Below are 24565 nucleotides of genomic sequence, written 5' to 3'. Positions count from 1 at the left end.
ACAGCCTGTCTCCAGGGGAATACGGAGGACCAGGATCATAGTCTTTGTGCAGAGAAAGCCTGGGCCCCCTCTGTTTTCCTCTCCCCAACTGCATATTCAGGGCCCTGTGGCTCCTACCGGACTCGGGGTTGGAGGATGGACGCGCTGTGTCCCACGGGAGCAGCAGGACGAAGTACCAGTTCCCCGCCTGACTCGGTGCTTTCCGTGACCCAGGCGGGGCACATTTCACATTTCCGGCTGGCATTTATTATTGACACCCGGAGCCGTGATAATCAGGGCGCAATGCACGTGCGTGACGGGCTGGATGCTGAGTTGCACCTTTCCCCCTTCTTCGGGAAATGGAACGGGGAGCAGCCAGGAGACCTAGATTAGAGTTCTTGCTGTGCCACTCCCAGCGGCGTGAGCCTGCGCAAGACCTTAGCTTCTCGGCGCCGCGGTGGTTTCCTCCTCTCCTTGGCCTGCAGGGCCATTGTGAGGCACCTGGCACCCAGGAAGCGCACAACCAACGCCCCCCTTCTATGACTTCATGGAGAGCACCGCTCAGGAGGCCAGCTTGCAGAGGCGGGGGAGGGGAGCAGCCCGCTTGCTTCTTTGTTACGGCTTCTACACTGACCGTAGGGACCTGGGGATGGAGTGGAATTAACCTGAAGTCGTGATTCACACTCTTCCCCACTCCCCCACCTTACCTCCGCGGAGGGCCTCTTTCCTCCAGCCCCAGGTAAAGAGGCAGAGCCAGCGGCAGTATTCTTCAGCGCCATATGGGAGATTTTATTTGTAGACTCGCGAATTTTCCCGCCCATCCCTCCCGTTGAGATGGTTGCGCGATCTTCGCCCTCTCCGCACACCTCTGGCTCCCATCCAAGTTCACACCTGCGAGCAGAGACCTCAGCGTCAGTTAGGAGCTAAGACCGCCCCCAGAGGGCGCTGGCGTCCAGGGAGAGGGCTCGGGGACCAGGGCGCTGCGGTGTCTGGCAGATTGGCGATGCCCGGTTTGCTGAAGGGGCAGCTTCCCATTCAGCTGGACCCCCAGGCCCATCACCCCCTTCCTTTCTTGGGACCTCAGTGGAGGGGCTGGAGTATTTCTACTTTTTCTTTTGCTAAAGAACTTTTGTTCAGAGTAGGTCTTATTTGAGGCACGAATAAATAAAACAAATGCAGAGTTTATCTAAGAGGGGATGAGATGCAGAAGAGCCTTACTTGACCACGCCCCCTCCCCTTAGCCCCACATTTGGAAGTCCCTAAACTCACTCGGACTTCTGTGAGATTCTGAGCCATAGCAGATGGCCCCTCCTGAGGCCTCCAGGCAGTGGATGACCCACCTCAGAACCACACTCCCAGTGCCCTCCTTCCCCAGAGCCCCTACTTGGGTCCTGAGAGGACCCAGCCTGGCCACTGCCCTGCTGTGTGGACTTGGTCAATGGCTTCCGCCTCTCTGGGCTTCCCTCTCTGGGCATGAAGGTAGGGCCTCCCAGCACTGCCAGCCACAGCCCCCAAGACTCTGGATCCTAAGCCCTCTGACTCTGGGCCCAGCTCAGGGCCTGGCTTGGGGCTTGTGTCTCACCCTAGCCTGGCAGTGGCATTGTCACAGCTTGTATGGACGGACCATTGGCAGCTCAAGTGATGCCGAGCAGAGGCGGGTGCAGCAGCGCTTGACCCAGCGCAGGGCGGATGGTCTGCACATCACCCGGGGCCCTGGGAGGTGGACTCGTGTGGGCAGCCCCTCACACCAGATCCACTGGTCTGCTGTGTCCAGCTGTTTCATGTCCTCCACGGGAGGTCTGTACTGGTGGGTCTTCAGGAAGACGATCCGGGGGTCCGCAGTGGGTGATTGCCGCTCCTGGGCTCCAAGGCCAGTGGGCCGGCCACGACCCTTTGACGTCACGGGGACCTCAGGCTCCGGCCACTCCTCCTCGTGCGGCACTGCTTGCTGTGCCGTGTGCCCCTCCCGCAGTGCCACCTTGGGCCTTGACTGCTCCAGGTCCTCAGGCTCCCTCAGGGACTCTGATTTCTTGGAGTCCAGTTTCTTGTTGGGACACCCAGCCTCCTGAAGATCTTTGTTATTTTGTTCTACTGTATCCCAGACGTCTTCGTGGCTGGCAGGGAGAGGAGCGGCAGTCAGCAGAGCAAGACCAAGGTCCTGGTCCTCCTGCTAGACCGAGACAGCGGTTCTGCAGTCAGCTCAGGGAGCCTGTCAGGAAAGCTAGAGAGGGCCTGAAAAGAAGCTTCTCCACCACTCAGAGGTCTTGTTCCTGGGGGCAGGGGGTGTGGTGATAAGTCCTGGCAGAAGGGATGTGAGAGGTTGGAAAGGCCTGAGGCAATGGCTAGTAGTTAGGACACCTAGAAATATACATTGCCTGCCTCGGCCACTAGGTTAGGGCTCTGCCTCTTTGGATTTCAATTGATGGAGTGGACTGGTCCAGTGTTTTGTTTGGATTTCAGTTGATGGAGTGGACTGGTCCAGTGTTTTGTTTTTGGGTTTTTTTTTTTTGTTTTCAAATTGTGTTCCAATCTTAGAAAGTATCTCAAATGACCACCCCCCACCCCTGGAGGGGCAGGGTGAGGGGCAGGATAGCTTCCCTCCAATGACACAGTTGGGGCTTGGGGACGGAAATTTGAAGAGAGGCTCTGCTGCTTTAAAAAGGCTTGGAAATCTCTGGGACTAGATGATCCTGACCCTTTTGGCTCAGTGTTTCCTGAGCACCTGCATCGAGGAGGACGCCAACTCAGAGGGAGGAGCCAGAGGGGTGGAGTTACCTAGAGGGGTTAGGAGACTTTCCCCAGGGGTGTCTGTCGTAGACCGAGTCCCCTGCAGTGTGGCAGCCCCCGTCCTAGCTGAGTGTGTGTGGAGAGAGAGAGGCCTCAGGCTCAGGATAATGACAATACAGAGGATGGATAATAATGGCCACTGCCGATTGGGTGCCCACTGGGTGTCAGGCCCAGGACCCTCACAACAGTCCTGCAAAGCAGGAGGCAGGGAAGAGGCAGAGTGGCTTGGAGAGCACAGGCTTTGGAGACAAACTGGGGTTCACATTTGCTTCTGCCTCTTACCATCTGTGTGATTCGGGGCAAGAAAGGTAACCTGTCAGAGCCTTAGTTTCCTCATCTGTAAAACTGGGGTAATTCCTTCTACCTAATAGGATTTTTGTGAAGAATAAACTAAGTGGGAAGATGCTTTGCATGGTACCCGGCACTTAGCAGGTGCCTCATGTCAGCTTTCTTAGCATCCTGATGTGACTTGTGAGGAAACTGAGCCTCAGCAGAATGACTGGTTTGCAGGTGGATCTCTGCGTGATGTTGACTTGGGAGAAGCAGGAGGGGTGGCCCCTCGTGCTCAGAGCACCAGGTGGTGGTTAGTCCCATGGTTGGATTATTGTGACCAGGGTCATGACAACAGCTCTGATATCAGCTGGGAACGGCTTCAAATCCTAGCTCTGCCACTTACCAGTCCAGTTAACGGGACAAGTTACAACATCTCTTGAGCCTCAGCTCCTCAGTAAAATAGGGCTAATAAATAACTACCTTTCTGCCAGAGCCTAGTCAAAATGCAGGTTGTGAAATTCCTTAGCATGGTGCCCGTTCCTAGTAAAGGTGGCTATTGGGCCCATGATAGGGGCCGCGGGTGGGCCATGCTCACCCAGAGGAGACCCTGCGGATCTTCGGAACTCTGAGCAGTGAATTCCAACAGCTTTTGGCCAGGTTATGCAGTTCTTGGGTCCGAGGGTTCGAGCTCTCGAGCAGCTTCAAGAGCGACAAGTTTTTTAGCACCTGCCAGGGGCGAGGAGCCAGAAAAACTGAAGCTTCAGCTTTCCTGGGATAGCGTCCCACCCTGCTACCCGGACTTTGGCTCAGCTCAGCTCAGGGCAGGGCCAGGTGACTCCTCCCGGGTCACTCGAATTGGCAGCCAGGAGCAACACTGCATGGGGACTCAGGCTCTCCTAAGCAGACACCAAAACGGGGCGTCTCACCACTTTAAGTCGGTTCCGCGCAATAACTTTGCTGACAGGCTGCTGTATCTTGTCCCGTGGTTCCTCATCTTGCATCTGACAGAGAGAGAGAGAGAGAGAGGGAGAGAGAGAGAGAGAGAGGGAATGCTAACACAGTAGGAACCCCCCCGAACGCCTCCATAATGCCTCTCCATTGGGCTGGGCTTGGTGTGACCAACCCTAGACTGGCAGTTTTGTCACCTTGGTTTGGGGGTGGAAACAGGGAGCCCATTCTAACTCTCCTGACCTCCCTTCACCCTTCACCTCTCCCTCTTCCCCCCAGGCTGGAAGGCCCCCATCCTGGGCATGGTTGGACTCTTTGTTGAGACCCCCACTGGGTCCAGTCCCAAATCCAACCTTGGAAACCACTGTATTCTTGAGCCTCTTCTTTGCTGATGGACTCATGCTGGAGCTGTGAGGCCTCAGAGACAGATGGAGCAAGGCACCGCCTGCCCCCTGCCTCTCTCAGCTCAGCCAGCGCTCAGGCTGGGCATCAGGATGATTGTGCTGTGGCTCCCAGGGAGGGGGCTGTGACATCACTGAAATGTGTGACAGTGGCAGGGCTGAGTCTCCGAGGAGTATGTGGATGGCAGGGGTGGAGGGTGAGGAGGAAACTCCTGTCTGTGGAGAAACCCGGTAGGCGCCAGGCAGAGGCATATGTTGTCACCATCTCCCTGTGAGGTAGGAAGATTCCCCCATCTTTTTGTTTGTTTGTTTGTTTGTTTTAATAAAGAAGCCAGGGTTCAAAGAAATTAAATAATTTATCCACACATTCAGAGGGAGGAGCCAGAGGGGTGGAGTTACCTAGAGGGGTTAGGAGACTTTCCCCAGGGGTGTCTGTCGTAGACCGAGTCCCCTGCAGTGTGGCAGCCCCCGTCCTAGCTGAGTGTGTGTGGAGAGAGAGAGGCCTCAGGCTCAGGATAATGACAATACAGAGGATGGATAATAATGGCCACTGCCGATTGGGTGCCCACTGGGTGTCAGGCCCAGGACCCTCACAACAGTCCTGCAAAGCAGGAGGCAGGGAAGAGGCAGAGTGGCTTGGAGAGCACAGGCTTTGGAGACAAACTGGGGTTCACATTTGCTTCTGCCTCTTACCATCTGTGTGATTCGGGGCAAGAAAGGTAACCTGTCAGAGCCTTAGTTTCCTCATCTGTAAAACTGGGGTAATTCCTTCTACCTAATAGGATTTTTGTGAAGAATAAACTAAGTGGGAAGATGCTTTGCATGGTACCCGGCACTTAGCAGGTGCCTCATGTCAGCTTTCTTAGCATCCTGATGTGACTTGTGAGGAAACTGAGCCTCAGCAGAATGACTGGTTTGCAGGTGGATCTCTGCGTGATGTTGACTTGGGAGAAGCAGGAGGGGTGGCCCCTCGTGCTCAGAGCACCAGGTGGTGGTTAGTCCCATGGTTGGATTATTGTGACCAGGGTCATGACAACAGCTCTGATATCAGCTGGGAACGGCTTCAAATCCTAGCTCTGCCACTTACCAGTCCAGTTAACGGGACAAGTTACAACATCTCTTGAGCCTCAGCTCCTCAGTAAAATAGGGCTAATAAATAACTACCTTTCTGCCAGAGCCTAGTCAAAATGCAGGTTGTGAAATTCCTTAGCATGGTGCCCGTTCCTAGTAAAGGTGGCTATTGGGCCCATGATAGGGGCCGCGGGTGGGCCATGCTCACCCAGAGGAGACCCTGCGGATCTTCGGAACTCTGAGCAGTGAATTCCAACAGCTTTTGGCCAGGTTATGCAGTTCTTGGGTCCGAGGGTTCGAGCTCTCGAGCAGCTTCAAGAGCGACAAGTTTTTTAGCACCTGCCAGGGGCGAGGAGCCAGAAAAACTGAAGCTTCAGCTTTCCTGGGATAGCGTCCCACCCTGCTACCCGGACTTTGGCTCAGCTCAGCTCAGGGCAGGGCCAGGTGACTCCTCCCGGGTCACTCGAATTGGCAGCCAGGAGCAACACTGCATGGGGACTCAGGCTCTCCTAAGCAGACACCAAAACGGGGCGTCTCACCACTTTAAGTCGGTTCCGCGCAATAACTTTGCTGACAGGCTGCTGTATCTTGTCCCGTGGTTCCTCATCTTGCATCTGACAGAGAGAGAGAGAGAGAGAGGGAGAGAGAGAGAGAGAGAGGGAATGCTAACACAGTAGGAACCCCCCCGAACGCCTCCATAATGCCTCTCCATTGGGCTGGGCTTGGTGTGACCAACCCTAGACTGGCAGTTTTGTCACCTTGGTTTGGGGGTGGAAACAGGGAGCCCATTCTAACTCTCCTGACCTCCCTTCACCCTTCACCTCTCCCTCTTCCCCCCAGGCTGGAAGGCCCCCATCCTGGGCATGGTTGGACTCTTTGTTGAGACCCCCACTGGGTCCAGTCCCAAATCCAACCTTGGAAACCACTGTATTCTTGAGCCTCTTCTTTGCTGATGGACTCATGCTGGAGCTGTGAGGCCTCAGAGACAGATGGAGCAAGGCACCGCCTGCCCCCTGCCTCTCTCAGCTCAGCCAGCGCTCAGGCTGGGCATCAGGATGATTGTGCTGTGGCTCCCAGGGAGGGGGCTGTGACATCACTGAAATGTGTGACAGTGGCAGGGCTGAGTCTCCGAGGAGTATGTGGATGGCAGGGGTGGAGGGTGAGGAGGAAACTCCTGTCTGTGGAGAAACCCGGTAGGCGCCAGGCAGAGGCATATGTTGTCACCATCTCCCTGTGAGGTAGGAAGATTCCCCCATCTTTTTGTTTGTTTGTTTGTTTGTTTTAATAAAGAAGCCAGGGTTCAAAGAAATTAAATAATTTATCCACACAGCTGGATAATGTTGGAGCTGGAAATGTAAGGTCTGACCGTCAACCCATGAAACGTGGGTTCCCAACTATGCTCAATGTTCATTCATGTCACATATGTTGACTGTGTATCTGCTACGTGTTCGGTGTGTTCTAAGCGCTGGATTAAAAAAAAAAACAATTCCTACCATCAAGGAACTTACATTCTAGTGGAGAGTGTGTGTGCTTGTAAAGGTTTAACAATAGGCTCTCTGAAACAAAGTGTGTATATGTGTGTGTGAATGTGTGTTTATCATAAATTTTACTGAAAGAAACCTAATAAAATTCTACAATACTCTTTATTGTGAATTCGGTACAGCCAGTTTATTCTTACAGTATACTTTTCTTGAATTTTGCCTGACTCTTGCATCCATAGTCAACCTATGGTTATAACTGATGAACAAGTGTAGTTCCAACATGAATGTTGACGTAAGAAAGTGAAAAAGTGAAAGAACGAAGATGTTGGAATTCAACTCATTTCTCAATGACCTGATCGACTTCTTTGCTGTATTAGATGGCAGTTTTCAAATACCGGGAGTATATTTGCTCAGCTTTTTTTGCGTGTGTGTGGCTATTTACAATGTACAGGCATACCTCAGAGATATGGCAGGTTCGGTTCCAGACCACTGCAATACAGCGAGTTACCTGAATCTTTTGGTTTCCCAGTGCATATGAAAGTTATGTTTACACTATACTGTAGTCTATTAAGAGTGCGATAATAGCATTATGTCTAAAAAAAGTACATGCCTTAATTTAAAAATACTTAATTGCTAAAAAACACTGATCATCATCTGAGCCTTCAGCAAACTGTAGTAGCAACATCAAAGGTCACAGATCGCCGTAACAAGTATAATAGTGAAAAAGTTTGAAATATTGTGAAAATTACCAAAATGTGACACAGTGACATGAAGCAAGCAAATGCTGTTGAAAAAATGGCATCTATGGACTTGTTCAACTAGGGTTTCCACAAACCTCCAATTTGTAAATACCACACCATCTGTGAAGTGCAGCAAAGCGAAATAAAGTGAGATCTGCCTGTAGCAGCTATAGACAGGACATATTTACATTTAATCACATTATTAACATTTCCTCCATTACTTTCTTAAGGCTAGACCGGCGGTAGGCAAATTTCTTCTGTAAGGAGCAAGATAGTAAATATGTTAGACTTTGCAGGCCATGTAGTTGCAGCTACTCAACTGCTCTTGGGATGTGAAAGCAGCCACAGATATGGAAATGAGTGGGCCTGGCTGTGTTGCAATAAAGTTTATTTACAGAAATAGTTGGTGGGCTGGATGCGGCCCATGGCCAACTGCTGGTCTAGACAGTCAACAGAACAATAAATCAAAACCTGAGTTATCATACTTACCTATTGCTGTGGTGTAAATACTCCTACCAGGGCTGATTTCGAGCTACCAGTGTGATGTCAATGAATGCGGAGTTGAAAAGAAACGCACAGTAGCATGCCATTATATAGTATATATTTCTACCATATTTCTACAGCTGTAAAGATTCTCAAGATCATAGATAATAGCAAAAGGTAGTAAAAATTAGAAAGTGATGAGTTTGAGCATTTTTCACCTTTGTTTTTATCTTTTTTTTTAAATTAATTTATTATTTATTTATTTATTTTTGGCTGTGTTGGGTCTTCGTTGCTGCACGCGGGCTTTCCCTAGTTGTGGTGAGCAGGGGCTGCTCTTCGTTGCAGTGCGTGGGCTTCTCATTGCGGTGGCTTCTCTTGTTGTGGAGCACGGGCTCTAGGTGCTCGGGCTTTGGTAGTTGTGGCACGTGGGCTCAGTAGTTGCGGTGCACGGGCTCAGTTGCTCTGTGGTATGTGGGATCTTCCCAGACCAGGGTTCGAACCCGTGTCCCCTACATTGGCAGGTGGATTCTTAACCACTGTGCCACCAGGGAAGCCCCTCACCTTTGTTTTTAATATCATTAACTTAATGAAGTTGGTATAATTTAATTTTTAATGATGGCATTGCTTAACAACCAGCCAGCCAAGTTCCTAAAAATGTCATAGGCTTTTGTAAGCCCTCAGAGTCGGTTCCAGCACGCTTCTGTTAACGCTGGATGGGAGTAAGTGTGTGGAGAAAAGTAAACAGTGTGGGTCGGAAAGGGAGAACAAAAGTAGAAGCTTTGCTGTATTAAAAAGGATGGAATGGGACCATTTCACCGACAAGATGAGATTTGAGGAGAGACCTGGAGGAGGTGAGGGAAGGGGGAAGGAGTGGCGTCAGGAGATGAGGGCAGAGGCGGAGTCGTGGTGAAGGGCTGGGGACGGATCATAGATTTTAACAGCTCAGGCTGCTCTGAGTAATCTGCCCAGCTGGCTGCATCATTAATCAGAAGAGCTGGTGAGATCCAGCCTCTCGGGCACCGCCTCACTCAGTCAGCCAATCTGGTACCAAATCCACACCATACCCGGGCGGAGGGGCGTGCGTGCATCTGGGGTGCTTAGCTCTGCCTTTTAGGGGTGATGGACCAAGACCAGACTACCGAACAGCTTCTTACATGTACATGCCCTTTATTATTAGGGCAAAGATAAGCGGGTGGTAAAACACTCTGTGGACCAGGAAGAAACCCAGGAGGTGACTTCGGAGGGAAGGTGCGGAGCACAGCCCTGCCCCTCTCCCTCTGCCTCAGCACTCTCCGTGGCTCCTCTGTGCGATTTCAGCTCTTCCTGGACCCTGCTGGACTCTGGTGGGCTGCATCAGGGTCATCTACCCCCGCCACTCAGCACCTGGGCACCAAGGGCTGGGGCCCCGCTGTGCGCTCCCCACTGAAGATGGCACACAGGCCCAGGGGAGAGGTCCTTCTAGAATATGGGTTCCTCAGGGGCAGGGACTTTTGGCTGTTCTCTTCATTGCTAACCCCTCAGAGCCTAGAATAGTACCTGGCTGACAATAGGTGCCCACTAAGTATTTCATGAAAAAGTGAAATAAATGGCGTCACCTATGATAAGGGCTGGGGGCCGGGCGCCGCTGGAACACAGAGGAGCAGTGTGGGGAGGCCAGGGAACTCTTCAAAGAGATGGTGAGAGGAACAAAGGAGGAGTATGGCCTCCAGGCAGAGGGCTGTGGGCTGGGCAGGGCACTCTCAAAAGAGGGGATTTTAAAAGTACAGGTGTGGGAGGGAATTATGGACTGGTGTATGTGCTGGAGTGGAAAGTAGGAGCCCAGAGCAGCGGTGACCAAACCCGGAGGAGTGAGCAAGACACAGACTGCTAAGGGCTTGATCAGAGGCTCAGGGGCTTGGAGTTTGTCCTGAGGGTCAGAGCATCCTGGGAGCATTCCAGCAACCGAGGCAACGGGGCTTGATTGAGCTCCAGGGGCTGGCGCGCGCCTCTCTCTGCCGTTCTGTTCTAGTCTGTTCTTTTCATCGTCACTCACTTCCCCCCCTTTGGAAGCTTAGGGAGTTCATCCCCAAGGGGGCAGGGCATTCTCCCTGACCAGACATTGTACCCCAGCAATGGCTCCTAAAGCAAATTCCCATATTCTGTCTTGTTTGTCTCTTCGGTTTACACAGGAAACACCATTTATGGGAATAGTGACACCCAAGGACACACAGCTGGTCAGCCTTTTGGACCAAATCCAAGGCACTTGAGTGAGAAACTGCCACTCTGTTTTTCTTAGTTGTGGTAAATACACATAACAAAATTTACCACCTTAAACATTGTAAGTGGGCAGTTCAGTAGTGTTCAGTACATTCACACTGTTGCATAACCATCACCGCCATCCATCTCCAGAACTCTTTTCATCCTGCAAAACTGAAACTCAATACTAAATAACAACTCCCCCTTCCCTACTCCCCCTCAGCCCTGGCAACCACCCTTCTACCTTCTGTCTCTATGAATTTGACTGCTCTAGGGACCTCATGTGAATGGAATCATACAATATTTGTCTTGCTGTGATGGCTTTTTTCGCTTAGCACAATGTCCTCAAGGGTCATCACATTATAGCAGAATTCCCTTCCTTTAAGGCTGAATAATATTCTGTTGTACGTATAGACCATATTTTGCTTATCTACTCATCCATTGGTGGGCACTTGGGTTGCTTCCACCTTTTTGGCTACTATGAATAATGCTGCTATGAACATGGGTGTACAAATATCTCTCTTTTAAAATTTTTTTTTAAAATTTATTTATTTTTGGTTGTGTTGGGTCTTCGTTGCTACGTGTGGGCTTTCTCTAGTTGCAGCGAGCAGGGGCTACTCTTCGTTGCGGTGTGTGGGCTTCACATGCGGTGGCTTCTCTTGTTGTGGACCATGGGCTCTAGGTGCACAGGCTTCAGTAGTTGTGGCACGTGGGCTCTAGAGCGCAGGCTCAGTAGTTGTGGCACATGGGCTTAGTTGCTCTGCGGCATGTGGGATCTTCCCGGGCCAGGGCTCGAACCCGTGTCCCCTGCTTTGGCAGGCGGATTCTTAACCACTGTGCCACCAGGGGAGCCCCAATATCTCTCTTTAAGACCCTACTTTAAATTCTTTTGAGTGTACACTCAAAAGTGGAATTTCTGGGCCATATGGTAATTCTATTTTTAATTTCTTTCAATATTTATTTATTTAGCCTGTGCTGGGTCTTAGTTGCGGCATGTGGACTTCTTAGTTGTGGCATGCAGACTCTTAGTTGAGGCATGAGGGATCTAATTCCCTGACCAGGGATCAAACCTGGGCCTCCTGCAATGGGAGCTCGGAGTCTTACCCACTGGACTACCAGGGAAGTCCCTCTATTTTTAATTTTTTGAGGAACCACCATTCTGTTTTCTATAGTGGCTGCACTATTTTACATTCCCACCAACAGTGCACAGGGTTTCAGTTTGCCACATCCTCACCAACACTTGTTATTTTTCCTCCCTCCCTCCTTTCTTTCTTTCTTTCTTTCTATAGTAGCTATCCTGATGGCTGTGAGGGTCTACTCTTTTTCGTCATTGTTTTATTTTGTTTCATCTCATAGTTTGTACTTTACTTTCTTTAAAGTTAGGTTTATTGGGGTATATATATATATATATATATATATATACATATATATATATTTCAAAGCGGGATACATATTTAATTTTTTTCTTTTTTTAAAAATAAATTTATGTATTTATTTTTGGCTGCATTGGGTCTTTGTGGCTGCACGTGGGCTTTCTCTAGTTGCGGTGAGCGGGGGGCTACTCTTCGTTGGGTTGCGCGGCCATCTCATTGCCCCGTGGCTTCTCTTGTTGAGGCATGGGCTCTAGGCACGCGGGGTTCAGTAGTTGTGGCTCGCGGGCTCTAGAGCGCAGGCTCAGTAACTGTGGCACACGGGTTTAGTTGCTCCGCGGCATGTGGGATCTTCCCGGGCCAGGGCTTGAACCCGTGTCCCCTGCATTGGCAGGCGGATTCTTAACCACTGAGCCACCAGGGAAGTCCCCCATCTCCATTTCTATATTTTTATTATTTCAGGAATGTTACATGTATGAAATCATACAGTATGTAACATTGCAGGCTTGGCTTTTTTTGTACTCAGAATAATGCCCTTGATATCCATCCAGTTGTGTGTATCACTAATTTGTTCCTCTTTTGCCAAGTATTATTACACAGTATGGATGTACCACAATTTGTTTAACCATTCACCCACTGAAGAACATTTGGGTTGTTTCTCATTTAGGGCTATTACAAATAAAGCTGACATGAACACTCGTGAACAGGTTTCACATGGACATAGTTTTAATTTCTCTGTAATCAATGCCAAGGAGTATGATTGCTAGATTATGTGGTAAGTATATGTTTAGTTTTCTAAGAAACCACCAAACTGTTTTCCAGAGTGACTGTATCATTTTACATTCCACCAGCAATGTTTGGATGATCTAGCTTCTTTGCATCCTGACCTGCTTTTAGTATGGTCACTAATTTTTAATTAACTGGTATAAAATAGATGTGTAGTGATACCTCATCATGCTTTTAATTTGCATTTCCCTACTGGCTATTGATGTTGAGCATATTTTAATGTGTTTATTTGCCATCTCTATGTCCTCTTTGGTGAAATATCTGTTCAAATCTTTTGCTTATTTTCTAATTGGATTGTTTTTTTACTGTTGAGTTTTGAGAGTTCTTTATGTATTCTAGATATGAGTCCTTTGTAAGATGTGTGACTTGCAACTATTTTCTTCCCACATCTGTATACCTTTAATTTCCTTTTCTTATTTTATTGTTCTGGCTATGACTTCCAGTACCATTTTGAATAAAAGTGGTAAAAGCAGACATCCTTGCCTTGCTCTTGATGCTAAGGGGAAAGCATCTTATCTTTCACCATTAAGTATGATGTTAGTTGTAGATTTTCTGTAGGTGGTCTTTATTAAGTTCAAAGTTACCTTCTATTCTTAGTTTGTTGAGTTTTTATCATTAATAGCCATTGAATTTTATGATTTTTCTGCATCAGTTGATATGATCATGTGATTTTTTTTCTTTTGTTAATTACTATGGTTGATTACATTAACTGAGTTGAATATTGAACTAGGCTTGCATCTCTGAATAAACCTCACTTGGTTTTGGTGTTTAATTCTTTTTATATTTGCTAGACTCAATTTGCTCATATTTTGTTGAAGATTTTTTTTTTCTTTTTTTTCGGTACGCGGGCCTCTCACTGTTGTGGCCTCTCCCGTTGCGGAGCACAGGCTCCGGACGCGCAGGCTCAGCGGCCATGACTCACGGGCCCGGCCGCTCCGCGGCATGTGGGATATTCCCGGACCGGGGCACGAACCTGTGTCCCCTGCATCGGCAGGCGGACTCTCAACCACTGAGCCACCAGGGAAGCCCTGTTGAAGATTTTTATGTCTATTTGTATGATGGATATAGGTCCTTTTATATGGTACCTGTACTACCCTTGAACTGTTATAGTTTGAGAGTGGACTTAAATTAGTTGTAAACATATGTTACAGACTAGGGAAACAGCTAAAAATTTTTAAAAAGAAGTACAATTTATAAGCTAAGGAAGGAGAGGAAAATAGAATTTTATAAAATACTTAATTAAAACAAAAGAAGCAGAAAAAGAGGGAAAGAAAGAAAAAGAACAAGTGCAACAAATAGAGAAGTTATAAACATGGTAGATGTTTATACTAAGTATATCAGTAATCACTTTGTGACTGGCCTAAATATTAAATATTGAAGGACTGAGACTGTCAGAGTAGATAAAAAAATAAGACCCAACTATATACTGTCTTTAAAAAAATCCCACTTTAAATAAAAAGACACAAATAGTTTAAAAGCAAAGGGATGGAGAAAGATGTGCCATGCTAACACCAATCAAAAAAAAAAAAAGCTGGAGTAGCTATCTTAATTTCAGTCAAAGCAGACTTCAGAACAAGGAACGTTATCGGGGATGAAGGGCATTAAATAATAATAAAGGAGTCCATTCTCCATGAAGACAAACAATCTTTAATGTGTGTGTCCCTAACAACAGAGTGTCAAAATATGTGAGGTAAAAACTGGTGGAACTCCGGAGACTTCCCTGGTGGTCCAGTGGCTAAGACTCCGTGCTCCCAATGCAGGGAGCCCAGGTTCGATCCCTAGTCAGGGAACTAGATCCCACATGCCACAACCAAGATTTCCCATGCTGCAACTAAAAGATCCCGCATGCTGCAACGAAGATCCTGCACGTGGCAACGAAGATCCCACGAGCTGCAACTAAGACCCGTCGCAGACAAATAAATAAATAAATATTTTTTAAAAAACACCCCAAAAAACTGGTGGAATGCCATAGAGAAATAGATAAATCCACTACTACAGTTGGAGACTTCAACACCACTCTTTCAATACTTGATAAATCAAGCAGGCAGAAAATCAGTGAGGATATAGTTGAACACCACCGTCAGTCAGCTTGATCTAATTGGCTTTTATACTATAAGATTCTATAAAATTTATAGAATACTTCATCCAAGAACAGCAGAATACCCATTCTTTTCAAGCTCATATGGAACGTTCAAGATAAACCACATTCTGGGCCATAAAGCCTACCTGATCAGATTTTTAAAAGTAGGAATCATACAAAGTGTGTTCTCAAGCCAAAATGGAAACAAACTAGAGACCAATAACAGATAGCTGGAAATTCCAAGACATTTGGAGATGAAACAACACACTATAAATAACACATGGATCAAAGAAGAAATCTCAAGAGAAATTTAAAAATATTTTGAACAGTATGAACATACAGCTCATCAAAATTTGTGGGATGCAGTGAAAACAGTGCTTAGAGGGAAATTTATAGCACTAAATGCATATATTAGAAAAGAAGAAAGATCAGAAATCAATCTGATCTTTCACCTTATAAAACTAGAGAAAGAAGAGCAATTTAAGCCTAAAGCAAGCAAAATAAAAGAAGTAATAAAAATTAGAGGAGAAGTCAGTGAAATTGAAAATAGGAAAACAATAGAGAAAATCAATGAAACCAAAAACGGATCCTTTGGAAAAATAAATAAAATTGACAGACCTCTGGCCAGACTAACCAAGAAAAAAAGAAGACACAAATTACCAATATTCGAAATTTAAGGGAGTTCCCTGGTGCCCCAGTGGTTAAGAATCCACCTTCCAATGCAAGGGACCCAGGTTCGATTCCTGGTCGGGGAACTAAGATCCCACGTGCCACAGGGCAACTAAGCCAGCGCGCTCTAGAGCCAGTGCACATGGCAGCAAAGATCCCAAGTGCGGCAACTAAGACCCAACGCAGTCAAATAAATAAATAAATACATTTTTTTTAAAAAAGAAATTCTTTTAAATTTTATTTTATTTTTATTTTAAATAATTATTTTATTTTATTTATTTTTTAAATAAATATTTTTAAAAAAAGAAATTGAAGAGGGGCCATCACTACTGATCTCAGGGACATCTAAAGGATAATAAAGGAACATCATGAATAACTCTATGCCCTCAAATCTGTTAACTTAGATGAAATGTGTCTATTGTGTTTTGTTTTATTTCAGTACTGTCTTTGGTTTTGGTATCAAGGTAATACTAGCTTTATAAAACAAGTGGAGAGGTGTTCCCTCCTATTCCATTTTCTGAAAAAGATTGTATAAAATTGGTATTAATTCTTCTAAAAATGTTGTGTAGATTTCTCCAGTGAAACTCTCTGGGCCTGGGGATTTCTTTTTCAAGAATGTTGTGTTTTTTTGGTGTTTTGTTTTTAATTAACTACAAATTCAATTTCTGTAATAGTTATAGAGTTATTTAAATTGTCTGTTTCATGTTGGATGAATTTTGGCAGTTTGTACTTTTTGAGGAATTGGGTCCTTTTCATCTAAGTTGTCGAATATTTGTGTGTAGAGCTGTTCCTATTGGTCCCTTATTATCTTTACAACATCTGCAGAGTCTGTAGGGATATCTTCTGTTGCACTCATGATTTTGAGAGTTTAGGTCACTCTCTTCTTTTTTCTTTGTTAGTATTGTCAGAGGTTTGTCAATTTTATTGATCTTTTCAAAAGGGAGAATTCAAAAATAGGGAGGGGGTGTAGGTCTTTGTTAAATTTTGGGAAATTTCAGCCATTATTTCTTTGAATGCTTTTTCAGTTCCACTTCTTTTCCCTCCACTTGAGACTCCAGTGACACAAATGTTAAATCTTTTGTTATTGTCTCACAGGTTGCTGAGGCTCTGTCCTTCCTTTTTCCCTTCCTCCCTCCCTCCCTTCTTTCCTTCCTTCCTTCTTCTTTAAAATCTAATTTTCCTTGTTTTTCAGATTGGGTAATTTCTACTGTTCTATCTTGAAATTCACCAATCCTTTCATATGTTATTTTCATTCTTCTATTGAACCTATCCAGTGAGGGTTTTTTTTTATTTTAAATTAAAAAATTTTTAATTTAAACTAATTTATGTTAGTTTCATAGGGTTGCTCTAACAAATTACGAGAAAGTTGATGGCTTAAAACAACAGAAGTTTATTTTCACACAGTACTGGAAGCCAAAAGTCCAAAAATCAAGGTGTTGTTTCCTTCTGGAATCTCCAAGGGAGAATCTGTTCCATACCTCTTTCCTAGCGTCTGGTGATTGCCAGCGATCCTTGGCATTCCTTGGCTTGAGATCTATCATTTTGATATCTGCCACCATCTTCACATGGTGTTTTCGCCTGTGTGTCTTTTTATGTTTTCACATAGTCTTATAAAGATACCAGTTATTGGACTTAGTGCCCACCCTAATCCAGTACAACACCATCTTAACTAATTACATCTGCAAAGACCCTATTTCCAAATAAGGTCACAATCTGTGGTATTAGGTAGTCATGAATTTTTGGAGGACACTATTCGACCCAGTACAGTTACTTTTTCTTCAGTGCTAATATTTCTATGTGGTTCTTCTTTGTATCTTCTATTTGCTTCCCTGAGATTTTAATTTTTTCATTTATTGAGTTGGCCAAAAAGTTCACTTGTGTTTTTCCATAACATGTTTTTGGCCAATCCAGTATTTCAAAAAGTTCGCAATTTGCTTGTTTTTTTTTTGTTTTAAATAAATAAATTTATTATTTATTTATTTATTTATTTAAATAAATAAATTTATTATTTGTCATTTGTGTTCTTGGGTTCCTAGCTCGTCTGTCAACTATGTTTACGTTTGTTTTATATATATAATGCCCAGCATGTTAAGCTGCACTTAGTGGGAGGGAAAGAGAGGAAAGCATCTACTCCATCTTGTTCAGAACTAGAAATCCTTTTTTTTCATTTTATACTCTCTTTATCCCTCTAAGTCCAAGTGGAGATGTTTCTGGATATAGAATCCTTTTAAGAACTTGTGGGTCACTCTGAATCTTATTCAGATCCACACTATTAGACAAAAGCCATGCCCCAAATTTCTCTGAGATAAGCCCTTCTCTCTATTAGGCTTCTGCTGAATTGGCTAAGGGGCAACACCCTTAAGCTTTCTAGAATCCTTCTTGCTTGATTCAAAGGATCTGTGAGGCACACCCATCATTTCTTTAGGGGTCTTTTATCTGACAGAAGACTACTCTGATGCATTGTCTTGAACCTTCCTGAGATGCAAACAAAAGATTTGATAGTCACACTCTCGGACCATGTTTTTCTGGTAATGCTCTGGATTTGAGCTCTGCTAGGAAACCTTTTTTTTTTTTAATTAATTTTTATTGGAGTAGAGTTGCTTTACAATGTTGTGTTATTTTCTACTGTACAGCAAAATGAATCAGCTCTACATATACATATATCCCCTCTTTTTTCAATTTAGGAAACCATTTTTTAACTTTACTATCATTTGCCATTTAGAGAGAGTGAGAATTTTCTACCATGAAGTCCTGGCTCCTTCATATTTAACAGTCCTTCCTCTTAGTTCAGGATTTCTCAACCTCAGCACTACTGACATTTCAGGCAGGATAATTCTTTTTTGTGGAGGGAGGAGGTGGTGGGTGGTAAGAGGGTTTTGTCTTGTGCATTATAAAATGTTTAGCAGCATCCCCAGCCTCTACTAATTAGATGCCAGTAGCAACCTCTCCAGATTTTTTTTTTTTTTTGGCCTTGCCATGCGACATGTGGGATCTTAGTTCCCTGACCAGGGATCTAACCCACGCCCCCTGAATTGGAACCACGGAGTCTTAACCACTGGACCGGCCAGGGAAGTCCCCTCTCCAGTTTTGACAACCAGAAATGTCTCCAGACATTGCCAAATGTCCCTACACACACACACACACACACACACACATTTTTTTCCCCCCCACCCCGCTGCCTCCCCGCCCCGGGCGCCATCTCTCTCATTTGAGAGCTGCTGCTTTAGTTTCTCTCTCCCCTCTTGCGTTTTACTATAAGGAGCAAGAAGACACCAGGTGGCACCTTCAACACTTGATTTGGAAATATCCTTAGCCAGATCCCAACTCATTGGGCACGTTTTCTGCTTTCCGCTTTACCACAGGCAACAGGGTTGCTAAACTGTGCTACAGTATAACAGGAATTCCTCTTTCCCCAGTTCCCAATAGTGTTTACCTGACTTTCCTGTATACCCTGGCTGCAATCTTATCAAAGGCACGAGGCTTCTTTTAAGAGCTTTTTCAAGGCATTTTGGGCTTTGAGTACACTCTTCCCAAGTCTATGGCCAGTCCACTGCCAGTCCCATATTTCAGAGCGCTGTGATAGTGGCACCCTGTTCAATACCAAAATCCCTGTGTGTTATTTATTGCTGCATAGCAAATCATCCCCAAATTTAGCAGTTTAAAAAAAAGAAGTATTATCATCTCAAAGGTTTTGAGCATCAGGAATCCAGGACTGCTCTAGCTGGATGGTTCTGCCGCAGTCTCTCCCGAGGTTGCACTCAAGCTGCTGGCCTGGGCTGCAGTCATTCCAAAGGCTCTACTGGGGCCAGTGAATCTGTTTCCATGATCACTCATGGGGTTGCTGGCCGGCCTCTGTTCTTAACTGGCTGTTGGCTGGAACCTTCAGTTCCTAGGTACGTGGGCCTCTCTGTAGGGCTGTAGACAACATAATAGCCTGCTTCCCCCAGAGTGAGTGATCCAAGCAATAGAGAGAACACACACCCAAGATGGAAGCTCTGGGTTTTCCAATTTTTTTAATCCTAATTTTGGACGTGATGTACCATCATCTGCCATGTCTTATTGACACATAAAGTAACCTGCAGAAGAGGACGACACAGAAGTATGAATAAACAGAAGGCAAGGAACATTGGGAGCTTTTTTGGTGGCTGGTTGCTACATTTCACTTTTATTCAGTCAAGATATTTCTCTCATTTCCTTTCGGACTTCATCTTTGACTCATGGGTTATTTGGAAGTGTTGTGTTTTATTTCCAAGTATTGGGGTGTTTTCCAGATCTCTTTCTGTTTTTATTTATATTTTCGTTCTTTTATAGTCATAAAACATATTTTGTATGATTTAAGTTCTTTTAAATTTGTTGAGGTTTGTTTCATGGCCCAGAAGATGTATCTTGGTGAATGTTTTATGTGCAGTTGAAAAGAATGTTTATTCTGCTGGTAAAAGTGCTATAAAAGTGTCAGTCAGAACAAGCTAGTTGGTAGTGTTCAGGTTTTCTGTATCCTTGCTTTTTTTTTCTACTTGTTTTATTGATTACTGAGAGAGAAGCGCTGAATCCTCTAACTGTATTATGGATTTTTCTCTCTTATTTTAGGTCTATTTTTATCTCGTGTTTTTGAAGCTCTGTTAACAGATGTACACATACACATTTATGATTGTTAAGTCTTCTTGGTGAAATGAACCACCTTTTATCATTATGTAATGTCCCTCTTCATCCCTGGTAATAGTCCTTCTTTTGAAGTCTACTTTTTCTGATATTAATATCTCTATTCCAATTTACTATGATTAGTGTTTGCATGGTGTATCTTATTCCATCTGTTTACCTTTGCCTCATATGTATCCTTATAGTTAAACTGGGTTTCTTGTAGACAGCATATTATTGCCTCTTGCTTTTTTTTCCCCCAGTCTACTAACCTGTCTTTTAATTGGTTGCTGTTCATTCACACAATTGGATGAAAATCTTCCATCACACTATTTGTTTTCTATTTTTTCATCTGTGCTTTTTTTTGGTTTTTCCTCTTTTTCCCCCCTTACTTTGGATTAATTGATTATGCTTTGTCAGAGAAAAACCTCATGGGTACCAAAAAGAGACAATAAGACTTACTGCATCCAATCAAGACAGTTTATTACTCATAGAACATCAAACAACATGAACATCAGCATAGTTTTGTGTTGATTCCTTCAGCCCGAAGTTCAACAAGTGATACAGCGGTCCCAGATGCACGGTACACACACAGTGGCTTTGCATCATGGCTGAGGAACCCAGGCCCAGCACTTTTATAGCGAGCAGTCAGCAAGCCTGCCTTTGTCTGAGAAAGACCTGGTCTTATTTCTCAGAGCTGCCAGCTGTATTAATACTGAGCAAGGGCCCAGGTGAAAGAGAAGTCAGATCCTTGCAACCTTGACATGTTGAACACAAAGAGGCCCAGGGAGCATGCCTCCCAATACTTTTATGACTCTATTTTGTCTCCACTATTGGCTTGTTATCTATACCTCTTTAAACATTTTTTTAGTGGGTTGCCCTTGCATTTACAATATATATCTTCAATTAGTCATAGTCAATCTTCAAATATTATACCACTTCTTATATAGCAGAAGGACTCTTTCACAGTGTTTCCAATTCCCATCATTTTTACTACCGTGATTGTCATACATTTTACTTTAATATGTGCTCTACGTCCACCACATATTGCTACTCTTTTGCTTTAGACACTTATCTTTTTTTTTAATAAATTTATTTATTTTTATGGCAGGCAGATTCCTAACCACTGTGCCACCAGGGAAGCCCAGTTATCTTTTAAGATGATTAAAAAACAAAAGTCTCATATTTACCTTTATTCCATCCATTTCTGGAGATCTTCATTTCTTTATGTAGGTCCAGGTTTTTCTCTGGTATCATATTCTTTCTGCCTCGAGAACTTCTACCATTTTTTGTAATGCTGGTCTGCTGGTAATGAATTTTCTGTTTCTGATCATCTGAAAAGAATTATTATATCACCTTCATGTTTGAGAGAGTTTCTTGCTGAGTATAGAATTGCAAGTTGACAGTCTTTTTTTTCTTCCAGCATTTTAAAGATATCATTCTATTATCTTCTAGTCATATAATTTCTTCTCTAATGAGAAATCTGCTGTAATTCTTATGTTTGTTCCTCTGTAGGTACTGTGTCATTTTCCTCTTGATGCCTTCAAGATTTTCTCTTTATCTTGGGTTTTCAACAGTTTGAATATGATAGATCATATTGTGTGTGTGTGTGTGTGTGTGTGTGTGTGCCTGTTGGTATTTAATGGGGTTTTTTTTTGATTCTATGATTTTCTTTGCTCTGTGGTTCTTTCATTATTTTTGGAAAATTGTTGACCATTATTTCTACAAATGTGTGTGTGTGTGTGTGTGTGTGTGTGTGTGTGTGTGTTCCTATCTCTATCTCTTCTCTTTCTGGGATTCAAATTACGCACATGTTAGCTTTGGATCTTCTGGGGTTTTTGTTCTGTTTTGTTTCACTCTTTTTTTTCTCTTTTCTGTTTCAGTTTGGGTAGTCTCTGTTGACCTATCTTCAAGTTCACTGATTCTTTCCTCAGCTGTGTTGAGTTTACTGATGAGGCTGTCAAAGGCATTCTTCATCTCTGTTACAGGTTTTTAAAATTTCTAGCATTTTCCATATGACTCCTTTTTATAGTCCCCATCTCTCTGCTAAAACTCCCCTTCTGTTTATGCATGTTGTCCATATTTTCCAACAGAGCCTTTCACATATTGTTATAGTTGTTTTAAATTTTCTGGCAGGTTAACTCCAGAGAGTTATCTGGTTCTGTTGATTGCTTTCTCTTGACAATAGGGTTTTTTTGTTTTTCTTAAACTGCTTTTGATGTGCATGTTGTAATTTTTGATTCCTGGACATAATGTGTAGAACAGTAGAGGCTGAGGTCAATATGATTTTTGCCTGGAAATTGTCATATCTCTTCTTTTCTTAGGCCATTAGTGTTGAGAATTGAGCCAATCTTGTCAGGAGTTGAACAAAGTTTGGTTTTGTTGTTTCTATGATTACTTTTAGTGTCTGTGACTCCCAAGGATTCTATACTCTCATGCTAGCCACACCTGGCCTTTAGCAATAAAAAGTGTAGCTGAACTCTTCTTACCTGTTTGCACGGAAACCTTGCCTTCCTCCTACTTCAGAGGTGTGCCATGCCTACATCCTATTTCTTCTTGGAGGTGCCTGTCCTTCTTTGGAATTCAGGTTAATTGGTTGCTCTGCAGCCTTAGCTCACTGCTAGGTTTGACGAAAGTAATAATTTTATAATTACCTAACAGTTTAAAAAAACTATTAGTGTGGTAATGGTGCTCTCCCCAGCTTTGGCATCCTAGATGGAACCCAGAAGTCTAAGCCATCTACTTTTTCACTGATCCTTTCAACTCCTTTTGCCATCCACCCTTGGGTCTGCTGCCTGGGCCTCTCTCTTGGCTAATACCCTTCCAGCTTAGCCCTGTGAATTATTTCTAACTTGGATGCTTTTTCCCCTTCCACCCTTGTATGTGGCAAATATCTGGCAAAGGGACAGAGAGGTTCCTGATCTGTCACCATCTTGGGGACGGCTCAAAATAATCCATGCAGTCCTGTTCCCAGGGATAGGCCTGAAAAGGGGGGAGGTGACTTTGGGAGCTGAGCTCTCATCCACCGTACTTTTGACTTGGCCTCATTCCTCTGTGCTAGAAAACGGGACCAAGTATCTACTCCATCCATTAATGAGGAATAAGAATCAGACTGACCAAAACATTTCTCGGAAGATGAAAGCTGCAACGGGATAAAAGCGGAGCAGGCTGGGAGCCATGGTTATAAGCACAGTCTCTGGAAGCAGCCTACTTGGGTTTGAATTTCCGCTCCATCACTTAGTTGCTGTAAGGCCTTGGACAAGTTCCTTCACCTCTCTATATCTCAGTTTCGGTATCTGTAAAATGGAAGTAAAAATAGTATTTACCTCACAGGATTATTAAGAGGATTAAAAGAGTTAATACATGCAAAGCACTTAGAACAGTGACAGGCATATAATAAGCTCTGTAGAAGGTTAGAGCCTACTTCCTATAATTTCAGAAATTCATGGAAGAAAGCAGTTTCCTCCCTTTCTCAGAATCGATTACAGTCCAATCAACTAGTGTTTATGTTTACTGAGCATCTCCAGAGTGCCCAAGTCCTGTACTAAGCATTTTATATGAATTATCTCATAGGAGGTGGGGATTAATTATTCCTACCTAATAGGCAAAGAAATCAAGGATCAGAGAAATTGTTTACACAGCTGCCTAGACACCAGAGCTAGGTTTACCACCCAAGGAATTCAGGTCCAAAGCCCACATCCTTAACCTATAAGATAGATATTCTCTTACTTAAAACTGCTAGGAGACTCCCAGGCCTGTGCTCCTAACCACTGCACTTTTTGCCTCCCACAAACTGGTTTCCTTGCTTGTAAAATAATGGGAAAGCTGCTTGCTGTACTTATCTCACAGGATTGTTTAGGGATCTCAGTAACAATAGAAGAGGCAGAGCTTTAGGTATTTGTACTGAGTGCTGGTCTCCTGACAGGGAAGCCTGAATATGTCCGGACTTTTCACACCTCTGTCCCTCTGTACATGCCCTTCCCCCTCTTCTCTGCTTGTTGAACTCATTTCTTTAAGACTCAGCTCAGATATCAGCACCCGGATTTCATTCTAACAAAGGAGGGATTTAAGCAGGGGGTGGCACATCGGACCTGCGTTTTTGAAGTGACTGATGTGGGGTTCCATGGTTAGCACTCTCGATTCTACAGTGACGACTAACTGCTGTGGGGATGGAGCACCGCAGGACCAGAGTACAAGAAAATCAGAGAGAAGGTTTCCGTAGGAGCCAAGGGAGAGATGGTGGTGGAAACGGGAGAGGAGCGGCGGATGCGAAAGATATTTAGGAAGGAGAATCGACAGTTAATGGAGATGTGTTTTAATGTGGGCATTGAAAGACAGGGAGATGCCAAGGATGACTCCTAGTTTCTGGCTTGCTCGTGGATGTTTGTTGAATGAATGATCGAGTGACCCCACGGCAGAAGCATCTCCGACAGACGCCCCCCTACCCTGCCACCCCGCGGTTTCTGGAGCTACGTACGGGCACAGGGTGGAAGGGGGGCGGAGGAAAATGAGCACAGTGCTCGGTCCGGGAGACTTGTGGCCCTGGTCTGAGCCAGGAGGCACTGCGAGAGGGGCAAGCGTTTCCCCTCTGGGCCCACAGTTTCCGCTTCGCTCCTCCACCCCCGCC

At 44.8% G+C, this 24565-nt stretch overlaps 2 protein-coding genes across 2 annotated transcripts in view; one reads left to right on the top strand and one right to left on the bottom strand.

The window, feature by feature from the left end:
* Window positions 1-24565, top strand: part of DBNDD2 (dysbindin domain containing 2) — a 37477-nt gene that overhangs the window by 7997 nt on the left and 4915 nt on the right. The window lies entirely within an intron of this gene.
* Window positions 990-4733, bottom strand: TP53TG5 (TP53 target 5). Its single transcript, XM_024746802.1, has 4 exons — window positions 3966-4733; window positions 3635-3765; window positions 2950-2956; window positions 990-2149 (listed from the first exon to the last, which is right to left on the bottom strand). Exons 1-4 carry the CDS (start codon window positions 4038-4040, stop codon window positions 1583-1585), a joined length of 780 nt encoding a protein of 259 aa, XP_024602570.1. The 5' UTR covers window positions 4041-4733; the 3' UTR covers window positions 990-1582.

Source organism: Neophocaena asiaeorientalis, unplaced genomic scaffold (genome assembly GCF_003031525.2).
Source record: "Neophocaena asiaeorientalis asiaeorientalis breed wild unplaced genomic scaffold, Neophocaena_asiaeorientalis_V1.1 scaffold132, whole genome shotgun sequence".
NCBI classification, from domain to species: Eukaryota; Metazoa; Chordata; class Mammalia; order Artiodactyla; family Phocoenidae; genus Neophocaena; species Neophocaena asiaeorientalis.
The sequence above is the reverse complement of the archived record's forward strand: the minus strand, read 5'-3'. Positions and strand labels throughout refer to the sequence as shown.

Coding starts and splice junctions, on each gene's coding strand:
- TP53TG5 (XM_024746802.1), bottom strand. CDS start 4,040: ATGCAAGATGAGGAACCACGGGACAAGATACAGCAGCCTGTCAGCAAA. Junction 3,766..3,965: donor CGCGGAACCGACTTAAAGTG/GTGAGACGCCCC, acceptor CGCCCCTGGCAG/GTGCTAAAAAACTTGTCGCT.